The 17547-nt window shown below is 53.5% G+C and overlaps 1 protein-coding gene across 1 annotated transcript; it reads left to right on the forward strand.

Annotated features, from left to right (window-relative positions):
* The first annotated feature begins 851 nt into the window (after positions 1-851).
* On the forward strand, positions 852-17315 carry KCTD7 (potassium channel tetramerization domain containing 7). The gene is made up of 5 exons (XM_045993397.1): positions 852-1141; positions 3795-3964; positions 6909-7087; positions 7539-7911; positions 16675-17315. Exons 1-5 carry the CDS (start codon positions 998-1000, stop codon positions 16724-16726), a joined length of 918 nt encoding a protein of 305 aa, XP_045849353.1. The 5' UTR covers positions 852-997; the 3' UTR covers positions 16727-17315.
* Positions 17316-17547: the final 232 nt, after the last annotated feature.

The raw sequence follows: 17547 nt of genomic DNA on the forward strand, positions 1-17547 counted from the left end.
CAGCGCGAGCGCCGGGCAGGGGTGGTGGCCGCGGGCCTCCCTGCGTCCTGGGCCCCCGGGGCCGCCTTCTCACCGCTTCGCGCAGCCCTGCGGCCGGAGCCGCACCACCGCCCTCCCGGCCGTCGGCCCCGCGGCCTTCTCGGGCGGATTCCCGGGGCGGACCGCGGTTTCTCCGCGTCCGCGCTCTCCCTTCCCTGGCTCCTGCCCGACTCACCCGGACGCGCGCGGAGCCCAGGCTCGGCCCCGTGGGCCCGGCCCGAGCCGCGCTCCTCCCGCACCTGAGAGGCCGCCGCCCCCTCCCGCCTCACCTCCCCGGCCTCCGCCTCCTCCCGCAACTCACATCTCAGCTGCCTCCGCCCCTTTCCACTTCGCCCGCCTCGCCCTCCGCGCTCTTCCCGCACCTCCACCGCGTCGGCCTGCCCTCCTCGCCCCGGACTTCCCCGGCCCTCGGCGCGGCCCACAGACAAACGACTGGACCGCGGGCCCTGCCTGCGCTCCAGCGAGGAGGCGCCGACCCCGACGCGGGCACCACCCTTGGAGCCAACGGGGAGAGCCCGCGTAGACGCGGCGGCCGCGCGCGCACCCGCCCTGCGCGCCGGCCGAGAGAGGCGGGCGGAGAAGGGCGCGTCCGCTGGCCTGACGACCAATCAGAGCAGGGCGGGCCCGCAGCCCGGCTCCCAGTGGCCACTCAGGCGCAGGCCGACGCGCTGCCTGCTCTCGGACTGGACGAGCTTCCTGCCAAGCAGAGGCGGAGCAAGAGGCCGTCGGCCAATAGCAATAGGCGGCCCCGTCAGGCTGGTGGCCCGGCGGTGCGCGCGGTGGTCGGCGAGCCGCTCGGCGCTGAGGGAGTGGCCGCCCCCGCGCCCCCGCGCCCTGCGCCCTCGGCCCCCGGGGCCCGCCCCTCGGCCGCACCGCGTCATGCCCGGCGCTGCTCGGCGCTAGTGCCCGGGCCGCCGCCGCCCGCCCGCAGCCGCGCCCACTGTGCAGAGCCAGAGGGATGGTGGCAGTCACGGGGCGGGAGCCAGACAGCCGTCGCGCGGACGGCGCCATGTCCAGCTCCGACGCCGAGGACGACTTCCTGGAGCCGGCCACCCCGACGGCCACGCAGGCGGAGCACGCGCTGCCCCTACTGCCCCAGGAGGTACCGGGGCCGGGGCGTGGGAAGGGGCGCAGGGGAGAAGCCGGGGCCCCGCAGAGCTGACCGCGGGGCGTGAGCAGGGCTGCGGCTGGGGTCCGAGGCCGGGCCGAGGGCGGTGCCCGAGGAGCTGCGCCTGCCCCCCGCCCCCCAGCGCAGCCGGGGTGTGTCCCCCGGCCCAGCCCCCGCTCCCGGAAGTCACGGAGCGCAGCCCGCGGCCCGTCCTTAGAGCGACGGAGGGGGCCGGGGAAGGGGGCCCGGGCGCCCCGAGAGGGGAGCGTCTTGTAGGGAAGCCGAGAGGCGGCGCTCGCGGTTGCCCAGACCTGGGACCCGCGCAGAGACGCAGCCCGCGGTCGGCGTGCCCGCCTCCACCTGCCGGCCGCGCGGCTGTGCTCCCCGCCCCCGTGCCCCGTGCCGGGGGCTCCTCCTGGCGTCGTGTAGGAGCCCCCGGAGGGGGAAGAGGGGAAGGTGGGGCCTCCCGGCTCGACAGGACGAGACTAGGAGGAGCTGCGGCGGCCTGCGGGAGGGAGGCTGGGACGCGTGCAGTCCCGGGAGGAGGGACAGCTCCGGGGGCGGGGCGGGGGGGGACGGTCCCCTCGGGACTGGAAGCGACGCTCGCAGCATCCCGAAACGCCGGTGACCCCGCGCCAAGCTCCGCGGGCATCTGCGCCGCGGGGGAAAGGAAAGGGCCGCTGCGGGTCACCTCTTGGGCACGGTCACCAGGAAGGCGGCGTGGTCTGGGAGCGCGAGCGCAGGACCCGCGCCAGGCCCGCTGCCCGCGGTGGGGCCCAGCACGCTGCTGGACCGCTTCTCTCTGCGCCCCAGTCTTCAGCTCTGCTGCGGAGCGAACCCCCGGACTGGCAGGAGATGCCCCTGGGAGAGGTCCTGAGAGCTCCAGAAGCGTGGAGTCTCGTTATCCCGCAGCAGCACGCGTCCTCCGCGTAGGAGCTGCGGGGTGCATAGAAGGCCCCTGCTGCCCTTTGGCTGCCGAAGAGTGACAGGGCACCCACGCACAGGAACTGTGCCCGCCTTTCTGTCCTAGTAACTCATCACTCGTTCATTCAGGGCGTGTTTGGGGACTCACTGCGCCCCGGACACCGCATGGGGCTCTGGGTGACTTTGACGGAATGTGTTGGTGTCCTCCTGTATTTCACAAAGAATTTGAAAACATTATTTCACTTACATGTGGAATCTACAAAACAACACACAAACAAACCATAAGTAGACTCATAAACACAGGACTCACCAGTGGTTACGGGGAGGTGGGGGGTGGAAGGATGGGCAGAGTGGCTGAAGGGGACTGGGAGGTACTGGCTTGCAGGTACGGAATGAATAGGTCACTGGGATGAAAGGCACAGCATAAGGAATATAGTCAATGAACCTGTAATAGTGGTATCTGGTGGCAGGTCGTAGCTGCACGTGTGGTGAGCACACCGTACGGTGTAGACCTGCCAGATCGCTGTGCCATACACCCCAGAACTAACGCAACCTGTGTGTCAGCTGCACCTCAAAAAAAGAGGGATGCCAGAGGGATGGGGAAAAGCTGGAACTGGAAAGCTGGGGGAAAGGGCTCTGCAGACAAAGGTACATGGGAGCCTGAGAGACGTTATAATACTGAAAAGCATGCACTAGTATAGAATTTTAGTTAAGCTGGAGGTTTGCGGGAAAACTAGAGAAAACTGGCTTCATTTCTTTAAAAACAACAAGCAGTGAAAGATATCCCCCACCTCCCCCACAGTGGGTGCTGAACATTTTACCGAGAGCTGCTCTGGGCCATTCTATACCGTCGTGCCCTGTTCCTCCCCCTGCCCATGCCTCTGGAACCTGAGCTGGACCAGGCACTGATCTTGCTCTGTGGTTTAGATAGGAGAGAAGCAGTGAGGGAAAGCGAATGCGGAGTGGATGTCTGGAATGATCCATGACCATATGAGAGCCCTGCTGTGGGTGGCCTCGTGATTAGTGAATGAGATGCTGCCCTCAGGAAGCTCGGGTTCTAGAAAGGAGGGCTGACGGGAGTACATAACTGCCAGCCTGCCCTGTGGCATGCCAGGCGCTACAAAGAGGAGAGCGTGGCACACGGTGAAGGCACAATGGAGGGTGACTCATTCGTTAACTCGGTCTTGCGGGCAAGCGGGGAACAAAGAGCCAAATGCTCACAGAATCAGGAACCTTAAAAACAAGCTTTTAGAGCGAACGGATGCTGCTAACTTATGTGGTGCCGTGGTGTACGTTAGACAAAGGGCACACAGCTGGGCTGGCAGATCACTGGGAGACAGGTGCCCTTGTGCAGTGAACAACACACACCACATTCAGGGCAATTGCATTTGCTAGATGGACAGAGGGAGACTGGGAAGAACATTCCGGACAGAGAAAGCATAAGCAAGGACATAAAAATGGTAAATTCGTTCTGGAGCAGAGATAGTCGAACTGGGGTGGGGAGGCCTGACTGAATGGTATTGGGGAACAGTGGGGTCGACTTGGCTCCTGAGGAGTGTGGGGGAAGGGGGCCGCAGAGGAGAGCATTCAGAAAGACTCCCGTATTGTAGCCTTGGGTACCTGAATGGTGCAGCACTAATGAGACCCAAGGAGTCGGTAGACAGAGCAGCCCCTGCTCTCGTTCCCCAGTGCCTGGCTGAAGGTGCCGGTGGTTCCTTTCCAGTTTCCTGAGGTTGTCCCCCTTAACATTGGAGGGGCTCACTTCACCACACGCCTGTCTACCCTGCGGCGCTATGAGGACACCATGCTGGCGGCCATGTTCAGCGGGCGGCATTACATCCCCACGGACGCCGAGGGCCGGTACTTCATTGACCGGGATGGCACGCACTTTGGGTATGTTTATCCCTCTGTGATCAACTTGGTTGACCTCTAAGCATCCTGCGCTGCAGTATGGGGCGTTGGTGCCTTCTGCCGTACCTAGAAGAGGAGAGAACCTGTGCTGATGGAATTTAATAAGGGTTTACTGAAGGAGATCAAAAGGCAGTTACTTTCCCAGAGGAGATGGGGACAGCCAGAGAAATCCCAGGTGACACCCAGTGGCTGCATGTGGTGGAACTTCTGTCCTGTGAAATTTAAGACCAGGAAGTTGTCATCTGTGTGGAACAGATGTGATCCCACCTGGAGGCGGGGGAGTTCCAACACAGCTTCTTGGGGGAAATCCTCAGATTCAGATTCTGGGGCTCCACATTGCCGTTAGGGAGGGACACGGTGTGTGACCGTGGTCGTCAGACTTCCTTCAATAGTTTAAAACAAATGAACAAAAAAGGTGAGGGGAGGGCCAATTTGTGATTGCCATCCTTTAATTTTGCCAAGAAAAGTCTTTACCAAAAAAAAAAAACAAAAAACCCTTCATTTGTGACTGTCATTTTACTACTAAAACAGACACAATCTCAAAAAAGAAATTAGCCCTTCCCAAGAAAGGACTTCTGACACCTCACACATAAACAGTTTAAAGACTTTATGTTTTAGTTTCCTTATTTCTGAAATGAGAAATAATTGTGGCTGCCTCGCAGGCCTGCCATGCCAATTACATAAGGAGCCTTTCTGTGACCTCTGGCCAGGTCCCTCCAGAGCATGTGGCGAAAGCTCTTTGGCCCTTCAGTCCAACTTTGGAATGACTAGAGAACGAACGTGGTTCTCGACCTTCAGCCGATTGACTAGGGAGGCAGAAACTCTCCAGCCACTACATCTTCGTGCTGGCCTCCGATTCGGATTCCCACACTGGGAGAAAGGTCATTTTTATCCTCAGAAAGGAGCCTCTGGTCAAACAATTTACTTTGAACCATCTGGGTGTCCCCATTGGGCTGTCAGCTGCCTCCGATGCTGAGAAAACAAAGTGTCACATCGCTCTGCAGAGCTATAAAAAGATTTTTGTTTGCAGGCTGTTTGGGGGAGGAAAGCGCTGGCCCCAGCTGGCGGCTCCCACAGTACTCTTCGCTGGGCCTTGCCCCGGGTTATGTTTTTCAGAGCAGACCAAGGTTTGCTTAAGATCCTAGAGCGCTAATTTGGAAAGGGGTTGTGGGGAGGGGGAGCAGGGTTTGGCTCTAGGTTGATGTGCCTGTGCCCAGGGGGCCATAGCTGGAGAGGGTCAGAGGCAGGCAGCGGTGTGGTAGAAAGCAGGATATTGTAGCATTTTATCCTCGGGCTGCTGGACTTCCGTGGCCTATGACTCATCATCAGCAGATGAAGTTGCCTAAAGACTCAGATAAAATAGTACAGGTGTTTAAGGCATTTGGTCAAGTACATTTCTCTGCTGGTGCGGTTCCTGTGCTCCCAGAACCCAGCATGAAGGCTGCTTGATGAGTGAAGCACTTGGGACTGGCATCTGACCACTGTGGATATGGGCTTGGAGTCAAGCAGGTCTGCATTTGGGCTCCTGCTAGCTGAGGCTCCTTGAGTAAGAGTGTTCTTTAACTTCTCCAAGCCCCTCTTTTTCCTCATTTATGAAATGGACCGAAAATGGCACTTACCCCACCATGTCATGAAGTGATTCAGTGGGATAACACATGGAGAATGACGGACGCAGATCAGGACTTAGTCGGTGTTAGCTGGTATTACGTCATGGTCGTAGACTACTACTGAGGCAACATCTTGATCTTGGGGTTTACTCACATGTCTTTCCCGAAAAGACCTGCCCACACCTACCAGTGAAGGATCTGATTACTCTTAGCACTTAAAGAATCTGAAGAAAGAATTAAAAGAACTGAATTTTTATTTTAAGAAAATGCAGTATGTGATTTTATTCACCCAAGAACCAGTTTGTTCAGGTGTTGGGGGTAGGCATTTGATGTCTTTGTAGCTACAGAATAAGACTAACGGCGAGGATGTACAGAAGATAGGGAACCCTTGTACATTGCTGGTGAAAATGTAAAACGCTACTACCATTTTGTTAAGCATGCACTTCACCTTAAGAGTGAACAGTTGTACTCCTAATATATACCCAGGAGAGGTTGGTACATGTGTCTCCAGGAAGTCTTATACAGGAATGTTCGTAACAGCTTCACTCATGAGAGCCCCAAACTGGGAACGATGCGACTGTCCATCAGCAAGAAAATTGGTAAATAAACCACAGGCTGTCCATTTGGGGCCTTGTTTGTCACACACAACGTGCGGAATGAATCTCCGAAGAGTCCTGTTGAAGGAGAGAAGATACGCATAGAAGAGAACGTACTGGGTGCTTCCGCTTATATGAACTTCAAGATGAGGCAAAAGTAGTCTTTGTTGCTAGAAGAATTTGGGGCTTGAATGGGAAGAGGCAGAGGGAAACTTTAAGGAGGTGGACGTGTTCTGTATCTTGGTGTAGGTGGTGGTCGTAATCAAACTGTATACCTTGATTGCATATTAACTGTAGCTCAATTTAAATATCTGATTAAGGAGCCCAGAAATCACATCTTTCCATTATTCCTATGTATACCCAATAATAACAACACCTAACAAACATAAAAGGTAGACCCAACAGGAATTATAATAGCAGCGGCGCTGGTGAGAGCGCTGCTGATGCATATTGACGGATTACCCAGTGCCAGCTATTTTCCAAGCACGTTTTATCTATGAACTCACTGAATCCCTTCATCCCATTATGGGGTAGTTTTTGTTTTTTTTTTTTATAATTTTCCCTCATTTTACAGATGAGAAAATCAAGGCACGGAGAGGTTAGGTTCACTTACCCAAGGTTACGCAGCTGGTAGTCTGGTTCCAGATTCTGTGCTCTAACTACCATGTGCCACTGCCCAGGTCCATTAGCTCCTTCTCACAGCTCTCTTTCCTTCCTGCTCAGAGATGTGCTGAATTTTCTGCGCTCAGGCGACCTGCCGCCCCGGGAGCGTGTACGGGCTGTGTACAAAGAGGCCCAGTACTATGCCATCGGTCCCCTCCTGGAGCAGCTAGAGAACATGCAGCCTCTGAAGGGAGAGAAAGTGCGCCAGGCATTTCTGGGACTCATGCCCTATTACAAAGGTGAGGGGTCAACTGCCCAGGGTGGTCAAGGTGTGGGAAAGGAGGGTTGAAGGCATCTGTCTGGGCCTAGGTCTTCACAGAAGAAGTGGGTCTGAGATTCATCGGCGTTGCTCAGGTTGGAGAGATTCCTGCTTCCCTTACTGCCCTCCCCTCCCGGTCACACTGGGACGATTCAGGTTAAATAGGACCCACTTTGCCTATGACATCATCAAATCACATTTCAAAAGGATTGTCCTCATTCCATCGTTTTGGTTTCCTTTTGCCATGGTGATCCATGATCCCTGTGTAAGTCTGCATCCTTCATGAGCCCAAAGAGTTCCTTCCGCAGGGTCTTTCCCCGGTTGGATCCTGCTTTCACTGGGGCTCTCTCTGTATGCCCTGACCCTGCCTTGCCCACGCCCCAACCTCCTGACCCTTGTCCCAGTTACGGGTGCTGTCTTCACCCCCACAGACCATTTGGAGCGGATCGTGGAGATTGCCCGGCTGCGTGCGGTACAACGGAAAGCCCGCTTTGCCAAGCTCAAGGTCTGTGTCTTCAAGGAGGAGATGCCCATCACCCCCTACGAGTGTCCGCTTCTCAACTCCCTGCGCTTCGAGCGGAGCGAGAGCGATGGGCAGCTCTTTGAGCACCATTGCGAGGTGGATGTGTCTTTTGGGCCCTGGGAGGCTGTGGCTGATGTTTATGACCTACTGCACTGCCTGGTCACGGACCTCTCAGCCCAGGGCCTCGTCGTGGACCACCAGTGCATCGGGGTGTGTGACAAGCACCTCATCAACCACTACTACTGCAAGCGCCCCATCTATGAGTTCAAGATCACGTGGTGGTGAGTAGCCCTGCTAGGGACAGAGGCCTGTCAGGGAGGGCGTCCGTTCTCTTTAGTGGCTCTGGGAGTAGGATCCCGAGAGGGACACTAACTGTCCAGACCCACTGAGGTGAGGACCAAGTCCTGAGGCACAGCTGCAAGGGGATGGAGGTCTCCTGGCAGCTCCAGGCTCCCAGCTGTACCTCGAGGTCAGGCTCTGGGCTTGTGGCCCGGAGGGACTTGTACCTGCGCTCTCCTGACCTTTCCTCAGGGCACGGCAGTCTTTTCCTGAGGCTGATGGGGTTTGACGAGCTAGGGCCGGACCAGGAAGTCCAGAGAGGTTTTGTCACTCTCCTGGTCTTGCAAGAGAGTTTCTGCCCTTTTCAGTGCCACGTTACCAGACTAATACAGGTGTGATCCCTTCCTCAGCCCTGTTCGAGGGTCCCTTGCGTGCGCCTGGCACAGAGGTATGAACACAGATTGTGATGGGGGTGACCCAAGGACCTACCCCAGAGCCCCTGACTGAAGGAGAAGCATTTTCTCTCCCTCTTCCCCCAGGGATAGTTCCAGGCTTTGTTTTAGGATGTGGAGAGACTCTTCCTCCTGAAACATACTCTTCAGCACCTTTCGGAGATGTGACCGTAGTTGCCAAAGCCGTGCACCAGGTTGGCCTTAGAAGAGCACAATGTTTACAGCCCTGCCTTAAGGGCCACAGCTTCTCCTACCTTCCACCAACCTTCCTTGCTTGAAGGGTCCATCTTCTCAGGGCTGTAATGTAGATTTCAGAGGTTCCTTCCGAAGATTCCCTGAGTCAGGCAGTCAGGTTGCATAGGTGTTCTGTTATCTTTGAGATGTGACATCCTTTTCGGAGGCTCAGAATAGCTCTTTGGCTACCATTTCATGTGTTGGCATCCAGTGTGTGGTGAACCTCTGTAGATAGGAGCCCCCTCTTTTTTAAGCCCTGCTGCTTTTCCCTGCTCACGTTCTCCGAGGAGACGTGTCTGTTCTGAGGAAGCAAACAAAGGCTTGGGTGGGAGGCACAGCTGTCCCAGGAGCTGTAGGACACTTGTAGCAAACCTCCATCGCGCTGTACTCTCCACATCTCAGACAGAGAGAGCCACAGGGCCCTGCTCCCACCGCATCTTCTTGCTCCGTCTCCAGACCCGGGCAGTTAAGCGGGCGGTGGACGCACATCTGAAAGGAGAGCTGGGCGGCACCCGCAGTGGGAACGGAACATTTCTGTGCTGCGGTGAGGGCTTCTCCCCTGATCATGACTGTGCTTGACCGTCCTGGGTATTTGTTAGGGAGATTTTTTTTACATGTGAAACAGGGGGAAGAACAGCCTCATTGGTCTCAGTCCTACAAGACCAGGTGGATGAGGTAGGGGAGGGGGAGCTGAAGATGTCTGCATTCCGAGGAAGAGAAGGCCAAGTCCTGGGACCTCGCTGAACCCCTCAGTGGGGCAGTGACCTCCGGGCCCTCTGTGGAGCAGGTTGTGGGGCACGGTTTTGCATTCCCATGTCATGTGGTGGAACAGAGGTCCAGACGGGGTTCTAAGAGAAAGGTAAAGTCAGTTGTTGAGGTTCTGAGATATGTGTTCTCTCCATTGTTCTCATCCACAAATGAATCATCGCTGTTCTGGAGTTGATGTCCCTGCTTAAAGCTTACTCCAGCGACATGGCTCTTGTCTTGTTCTAATAGAAGTCCTTCACTGAATTTGCTCCGATCGGTGTTACTGCCTAATGCAAACTCATTTTTGGACAGACATTGAGGCAAGCTCTTCGGGAGAAAGCTGGTGTGAGTAGAAAGGAGACAGTTAATCCCAGTGCTTTCGGTTCTCTGGCCTTTGCTGCTCCTCATTCCCACCGCTGGCACAGGGCATCCCAGTATTTTGGTTAGAGTCCAAACATGGAAGACAGAGTGACTGGTAGGCTCGAATGTAACTTTGCTCAAAGATAGGCCCTGAAGACTAGCTTAGGGCTACAGGAATGCTGGATGAGGACACTGTCCCCAGACCCTTTGCTAGAGACACTCCTTTGGACCATCTGGCCCTGTGTTGTCCTCACAGTGGTGTACCCTGTGCCATTGTGGGAGAGACAAGGCTCTGGGCCAGTAGACCAGGCAGAGCAGGGATACTGGCAGCCAGCTTCGAGCTCTTTCCAAATGAAGTAAAAGAATTCAGTGGCCCAGTTTGGCCCTTCTCTGATGAGAAGCCAAGGCCAAGATGAAACATGCTTTTGGTTGTGGTGGTTTGTGATAATGGCCTCCAGATAAAGGTCATATCTGGGGAAGTGACTTTTCCCAGTTGGATCCCTTCTCAAGTCTAAATGGTCAGGTCTAGAGCATAAGAAAGTTGGGTTAGGAAGGAGGGCTCCGAAGAATGAATGCTCGTTCCCAATCCAAAGGGAGTATGTTTTCATAGAATTCTTGTGCGTCACATTGATGGGTTAAACCAAGTGCCTGCCTTTGGAGCTTCCGTTATGTTTGACTTTGGGCACCTTTCTCCCCGGTGTCGTGCTCCCTGGCTGGGAAGGTGAAAGCTGTAGGGGCGGGTTGTATGGTGCAATAGCAGCCGTGACAAAATCCCGCAAAAATGAAAAACTTAATGGCAACAAATGAGAGCAAAGCAAAACCACAAGGAAACATGACAGCCAGCCAGATGGGTAACTCTGTAAATAGAAGAGATCGACGAATCGCCAGCAGCCTCGCGCTACCTCTGGGGTAGCTCACGAGGCTGCCCATTGCCCACCCTGTGCAGAGAGTCGGCTGTGCTCGGAAAGTTTCTGTTCTTTCTTCCTGGGGCTTACGGTGTTCTGGGAGCTGGTGGAGCCTTGTGCCTCAGGCTGCTCAGGTGACACAGCCTTCCTGCTCTGGGTTGCTTGTTGGGGGACTAGAAGAATGACACTTGCAAGCCACAAAGTGGGGTGAGCCTCAGTGTGCAACCTGGGTCCAAGCCGGATCCCGAAGAGGTTAAGACAAATGACAGCAGCAACAGAACAAAACTGCTTCACGGAGCTTTTGATCCCAGTTAGAGTTTTCCTCTACCTGGGATCTGTCCGTATTTGATTCCAAGTGATTAAGCTTTCTTAGGTACCTTTCACTGGGGCTCGTTCATGAAGGCAGTGCCTGCCTTGTGATCCTTGGGAGAGGGAGGCTTTATTCATCAGAAGCCGGAGCGTGGGGACCTGGGGTGAAAGAGGCACTTTTTGGAATTCTGGAAGAAACACATATGTATGCATATGTTAACTGGGTGACGGTGGGTTGGCAGGGGTTGAGGAGGCGGGAACAAAGTCTGGGTCTAGGAACCAGTTGCCTCTGGAGCATGGGAGGTCGCCTGGGCCCACTGTCTTCCTTCTGTGTGGTGGTGGGTTTGTGTACGTGGTATAACACCTCCTGTGTTCATTTGCTGCCTGTCTGTAAGCGCTTTAGTGCATGGAGCCCCAGGACCCTCACATGGCATTAAAGTGAAGAATTAGAACCTGGGTGCTGTGCCTTTTTTTAGAGACTTACTCTCATCTCTTCTCTGCCCCTACGGTGCTAGCAAACAATGTCTTGATTTCTCCTTGAAATGTGGTGTGTTCTGGGACGCTCAACGACATAAACTAGGCTCTTTTCCTGAGCTCGGCAGCTGAACTTCTGCCCTGGCTTCAAATAAAAGGGACTTGGGCCCCGTGAAGGCCCTTCTGCAGTTACTCTGGCCTCATCTCTGTTCCAGGTAGGCGTGTGCCCACCCAGTCTAGGCCCAGAGCTCTCCCCCTCGTGCGGAGAGGTCTCCAGGGGACGAAGATACCACAGTCACCATGTTGCTCCCAACCACGTCAGGTGGTTCCAAAAGGAATCCCTTCTGTCATTCACCTCTTCTTTCAAGGGAGAGAGGAATGGCTCTAAGCTTACGTGGGCTTCAGTGGTTAACACCGGTCCTTGAGAAAAATGGACTTGAGTTGTTCTTCCTCTGGACGCAGAGTTCTCACCTTCCTGGCTAATGAGTGTCCTCATCAAGATGTCCCTTGGATCACTCCATGGATTAACCCAGAAAGGTAAATCATGACGTGCAGGGTAGCTATGCCACCCTCCAGCTGCTTCCTTAAATCTCCGATTATTCTGACTTTTAGAGGAAAGCACTGAATCAGCTGTGACAAGTATGTCCCTGACCTACTTCCTGCGCGCACCGTCACATGGGAAACGCACACTAATAACACTTAATGGGTGGGAGACTGAAGCTCGCAGAGCTGCAATTTCCTCAAGGGCACACGGCTAGGGAGTAGAAGTCAGGATTCTGAGGGCCCTTTTCTGAAATCCTCCCAGGTGTTCAGTGGGGCCTCCCTTCTTGGCAGCTCAGTGTCCCACCCTAAGCCTCTGCGGCTTAGGGCTTCACCCTGCTCACCCTGTGAACATTGGACAGGCAGGTACTCCAGAAGGAATATTAGAAAGACTTTCTTTGATGTGTAGGTTTTAAGTAATCCCAGGGCATTAAGGAGGCAGGAGGCAGCTCGGGTCCCCAGTGTACTACCCTTCTGTGAGGGACACGCATTCACGAGGTGGAGAAGGGCCCCACTCGTGGGCACTGATGGAGGCGAGTAACGGTTGCCGCCTGCCCGCAGGTGTGCTGAGATGATCTGGGACGCTGAGTTAGTCGGACTTGCAGCTGCGGGCCTAGCCACACGGATGGGCAGCCTGGCCACGTGGGGGAAGGATGCCCCTGGCCTCAGGAGAACTGAATGTGAGGCTTTTTCGTTTCGCTTAGGGCACCTTGTGTGCCTGGCTTGGGTGTTTTGGCCCTTAGGCTCTGGGCCTGTTTGTTCCTTTGTCATCATTTTGGAGATGACCTCGTAGCTAGCGCCCCTAACTTTTCCTTTTGATCTGTTTCACTTACAGCATCTTCCTTTCACTTTTGTTTACTTCTCTTTAATTTCCTATCTTGATTCCTTACCATTTTGTTTTTCCTGCCATGTGTTTTAGTGTTCTCCATTTTTTTTTTTTTAAAGATTTTATTTATTTATTTGACAGACAGAGATTACAAGTAGGCAGAGAGGCAGGCAGAGAGAGAGAGGAGGAAGCAGGCTCCCCGCTGAGCAGAGAGCCCGATGCGGGGCTCGATCCCAGGACCCTGGGATCATGACCTGAGCTGAAGGCAGAGGCTTTAACCCACTGAGCCACCCAGGTGCCCCTAGTGTTCTCCATTTTTTAAACATAATTTTAAACTTTATATCTAACATAACTTTAAAATAAAGCCCCTATAGGAATAGGATGCTAATGAAGGTAGTTCTTGTTCTGAGCAAGGGTAATTATATGCCTTTTTTCCCCCTCCTCCAGTCATTTTCTACAATGATCTTATTAGCTGTGAACATTAGGTATCTCATTTTTCCCTTAGATGAGTATCTTCTTCTGAAGTCTAAATGTGAGGAAAAACTGACAGTTATTACAAAAGCCGTAGATCCGGGTTATCTATTACATCCGATGGCAGAGCTCTTCCCTCCCCCTCCAGAATGCCACCCTCCCCCACATACACACAGTGACACTGAGCTCAGACTTCGGAACAAGGCAGGCCCAGTCGCGACTGCTGTGGACTTCCCCCTTCACACGTTTGTTCTTCCTGAGCAGTGACATGATCTAAATATCCTGGGATTCCACCACCTCCAGCCACCTGGAACTCAGTGGAAACAGGACTGTCGTGCACCAGGAAGAAGTCTGACTCAACTGCAGGGAAGACTTGAATTGAACCGTCTTGAACCATCCAGAAGTACTTCATAGAAGGGACCCGTAATCAGATTGTGATGCACCTTTTCTGCCCTTCTGTGATCTCAGTGGCAACCTGAGTCACCCTTCTACAAACCATGACTTTTAGAAGATTCTCCTCACGTATTACAGACCCTGGGTTTTTTCCTGTGTCATGTGATCGTGGCAGGTGGCCTAGCTCCAGCAGATCCTTTGAATAGATGGATACATACTTCTTTATTACAGAAAAATTAAGAAATAGAAACCCAAAGAAATTAATCAGTTAAGAGTCGAGTTGAAATCCTTATACCTTTGTTATGTTTGTAAGCGGGTTGGATGGTATCACCAGGTTCAAGTCCCAAGAGCGTGCATCACCTTCTGTAAATGCCGTCATTAGTGTGTTTATTAGTGTGCGTTACATCCTTGCCTTCAGCTCTGCCTCAGCTTACACTGCCCTGAGGACCCACCTGTCTATGCACATGTCGTGGGTGCCTACTGTCCCCACTCTCCCTGCGCCATCACGACCCCCCACCGCCACCACTTATGACCGCCCCATCTTTGGCATTTTAAAGCTGGTTTGCCACTTCGGGCCATACCTCATCGAGCATTTGGAAGCCAGCCCTGGCGGCGATGCTCCGTCCAGCAGTGTCCCCCGCTGCTTCTCAGGCAGGTAGGTGCTCTTTGCACCAAGGTCCCAGACTTTCCAATTCAGCTTTCTCACCTGGCCTGCTAGGATTTGAAGAGCATTTTCAGCTCTTCTCTCTAAGCTCCATGTCTACTGTGACTGCTTCTGCAACGGCAGCAGACGATTCTTGCAAGGCCCCACCGGACAAATGAGTTAGCTTCACCCTCCTCTACCCTTGGAAGGGATAATCAACATACTTTTCCCAGAAACTGCATTCACCAAGAGCGTCCTAACAAAAATAGGGACTTCCCTGGTCAGCTGACCACATCACTATTGGCCGCAATGAGGATGGCGTTACTCACTTGGCACTCCCAGAAAGTCAGGCAGCATGTATCTGCCTCCAGACATATTCAGGAAATGCTCTACCCAACTGCCTGATTGTATACTTCCAAATACAGCGCTGTCTGGAAATTCCCGCTGGTTCGGAGAGGTAGGATGTTGAGGAATACCATCTATAGTCACCTGCCGGAATGTTCCACCACTTACACTGGCTGGGCTCTTAGCCCGGAGGATTCCACAGACATGGGGTTTACTGCCTGGTTTCCAACCCTGTCAGAGCTGTGCTCTGCTGGGATGGCAATCCTGACTCCTTGATGGCAGCAGCAGCCCTGGAATAACCTGCAATTGTGGATTGAGATCCAGAGGTAGGATTTCCAGAAAGTTCAACCAAGGTGTCCTCATGATAATGTATAAGAAAGTGATGTTTCTTAGGTGGAAGGTTCTCCAGATGCTCAACTACCCCACAGTTTTGGGGGTTTATAGGCGGTAGCCATTCGTTCATGCTCCTCCACTTCCTCACACGACCATCCTGCCTTTTTCGGATCGGGTTGGAGCTGACCCCTTGCTAAGGACCCAGAATTCCAGTAGCTGAAAACCCTGTACATCTTTTCTCCTCTGACGGTCTTATGCAACCCAGACGCACTTCAGTGCCTTGGCAGGGATCACAGGGAGGCACAAGCATGGGCAGCCTCTCCCCTTGTTTCCTCGTGTCCGTGATACTGGCACTGGCAGGCCGACAACGCTTGTAGGTGTGAGAGTTGCAGCATAACCAACAGATTCAAGGTCTAGAGGCGGCATTGAAAGCCCTTCAGGGATGTCTGTCCGCGGGAGCCTGGAGTACTCAAGGTGAAACTGGGAGCTTGCTCCACAGAGTGGAGGCAGGACGTGTTCTTCAAACATTTTGGCTTCAGAAAATACTCCAAACATGCACAAGAGCCCGAGAAGGAGGCCGGCTACCCCACGTGCCTTTATATCTCACACATTCAGAATGGAAAATAACAGAGACTTCTTGGGACCTTCTCTCTGACACAGCAGTACGTGCTGCTTCCTTCTTCGGTGAACGTTCCCGAATTGCACTGAGTCATTTGTATTAGTCAAGACAAAACAACAAAGTAGTAATTGAACAATTTCTATCTTTTATATAAGTCAACTTAATCGTAGTTGCATGTGATACCGAGGGACTGGCTCACAAACAGTAACTAGAGTCTAGTGGTAACTAGAGAGAACATGGGAAGACCACATAGAGGAAGCGCCACCCAGGACGGAGACAGACGATCCAGGAAGAACAGCCCCTTCCCCAGAGCTGGTATCAGACCTTTTTGGAGAGGGCAGAGCCATGGTTTACTGAATGGCAGGGAAGTCATCGGGTGCTATGCTTGGTGGAACTTGCTGGAAATCCTTCCTCTAGGATGCTGGGAAAATCTCTTCAGGGAGGTGTTTTATCAGAGGCAGTCCACTACACAGCCACCCAAGGTGAGTGCTGGGGAAAGCTGCTGGCGACCTGCACTGCAGGAGCTGTGTGCCCGAGAAGCGGGGCTGGGCCGTCACACCAGAACCAGAAAGGGAAGTACCTTTCCTCTTGGCAGGGTGTCCCCGCTATCCTCTGCTAACGAAGTTTAATACCCTGTTAATTGGCAAAGGAAAAAATATTCAAAGGTCCCAACCCAATTCTGCAGAGCCAGTGAAGGATGAATATGGAGTTAAGAGGCAATCAATAACTGGCGTATCTTTTTTTTCAATATTTTATTTATTTGAGAGAGAGCGCGGGTGGCGGAGCAGAGGGAGAAGGAGAAGCAGGCTCCTCACCAACCAGGGAGCGCGATGCGGGACTCAATCCCGGGACCCTGGGACCATGACCTGACCTGAAGGCAGACGCTGAAGCAACTAAGCCACCCAGGTGCCCCAATAACTGGCATAACTATATGCTGGTGACTCCCAAATTTACACCCCTGCCCAGGCCTCTTTCCTCAGCCTTGAATTGTATGCCCGGTAACCTGACAAACACTGCTACTTTGTCTGTTAGCCATCTCAAGCCTCACATATCCAAATGGAATTCATTTCCTCTTCCCACTCCCAACCTCCTTATTCTGTCTTTTCTGTCTCAGGAAATGCCACCACCATTCACCCAGTCAACAGAAACCTGAGAGGCATCTTTAACACTCCTCCTTACCTCACCGAGTGCAATCTGTCGCCAAGTCTTGAGTCTATCTTCAGGATCGATCTTGAAAACGTCAAAAATGCACCTGTCTGAATCACCATTGTCTCTCACTGTGTCACAAGGGCTTCTTGGCTTCATTTGGCCCTTGATTACCCCTCCAGTCTGCTCTCCAAAATAGTCTTGAAGGGTTTGATTAGATCCTACAGCATGCTCACTTGAAACCCTTCGCTTTTGCAATGGGATTATAAGGTCCGACCATGTCTGATCTGGGTCCCGTGCACCCCAGCCTCCTCACCATCCTACTCCTTGTTTCCCATCTCTGCTCTGGCCTTTTTTTCACTTCCTGCCTCAGGTTTTTGTGATTGTCATTCCCTCTCCCAGGAATGCCCTTCCCCAACCCTTCTCATGGGCTGGCTCGCTTTCCTACTTTGTGTTCAAATGTCACCCAGCAGCTCAAAAGTCACATAATCCATGGGACCTCTGATCATGCCCTCTAAAGCGCACTTTCCTTACTATCTATCACGTCGCCTGATTTATTTCCTTTATAACATTTATTACCAATAGTAATAATCTTGTTATGTCTCTATTTCCTTTTTTTTTTTTTAAGATTTTATTTATTTATTTGACAGAGAGAGATCACAAGTAGGCAGAGAGGCAAGCAGAGAGAGTGAGAGGGAAGCAGGCTCCCTGCCGAGCAGAGAGCCCGATGCGGGACTTGATCCCAGGACCCTGAGATCATGACCTGAGCCGAAGGCAGTGGCCCAAACCACTGAGCCACCCAGGCGCCCCTCTATTTCCTTTAACTAAGCTCCCTGAAGGC

Source organism: Meles meles, chromosome 21 (genome assembly GCF_922984935.1).
Source record: "Meles meles chromosome 21, mMelMel3.1 paternal haplotype, whole genome shotgun sequence".
Lineage (NCBI taxonomy): Eukaryota > Metazoa > Chordata > Mammalia > Carnivora > Mustelidae > Meles > Meles meles.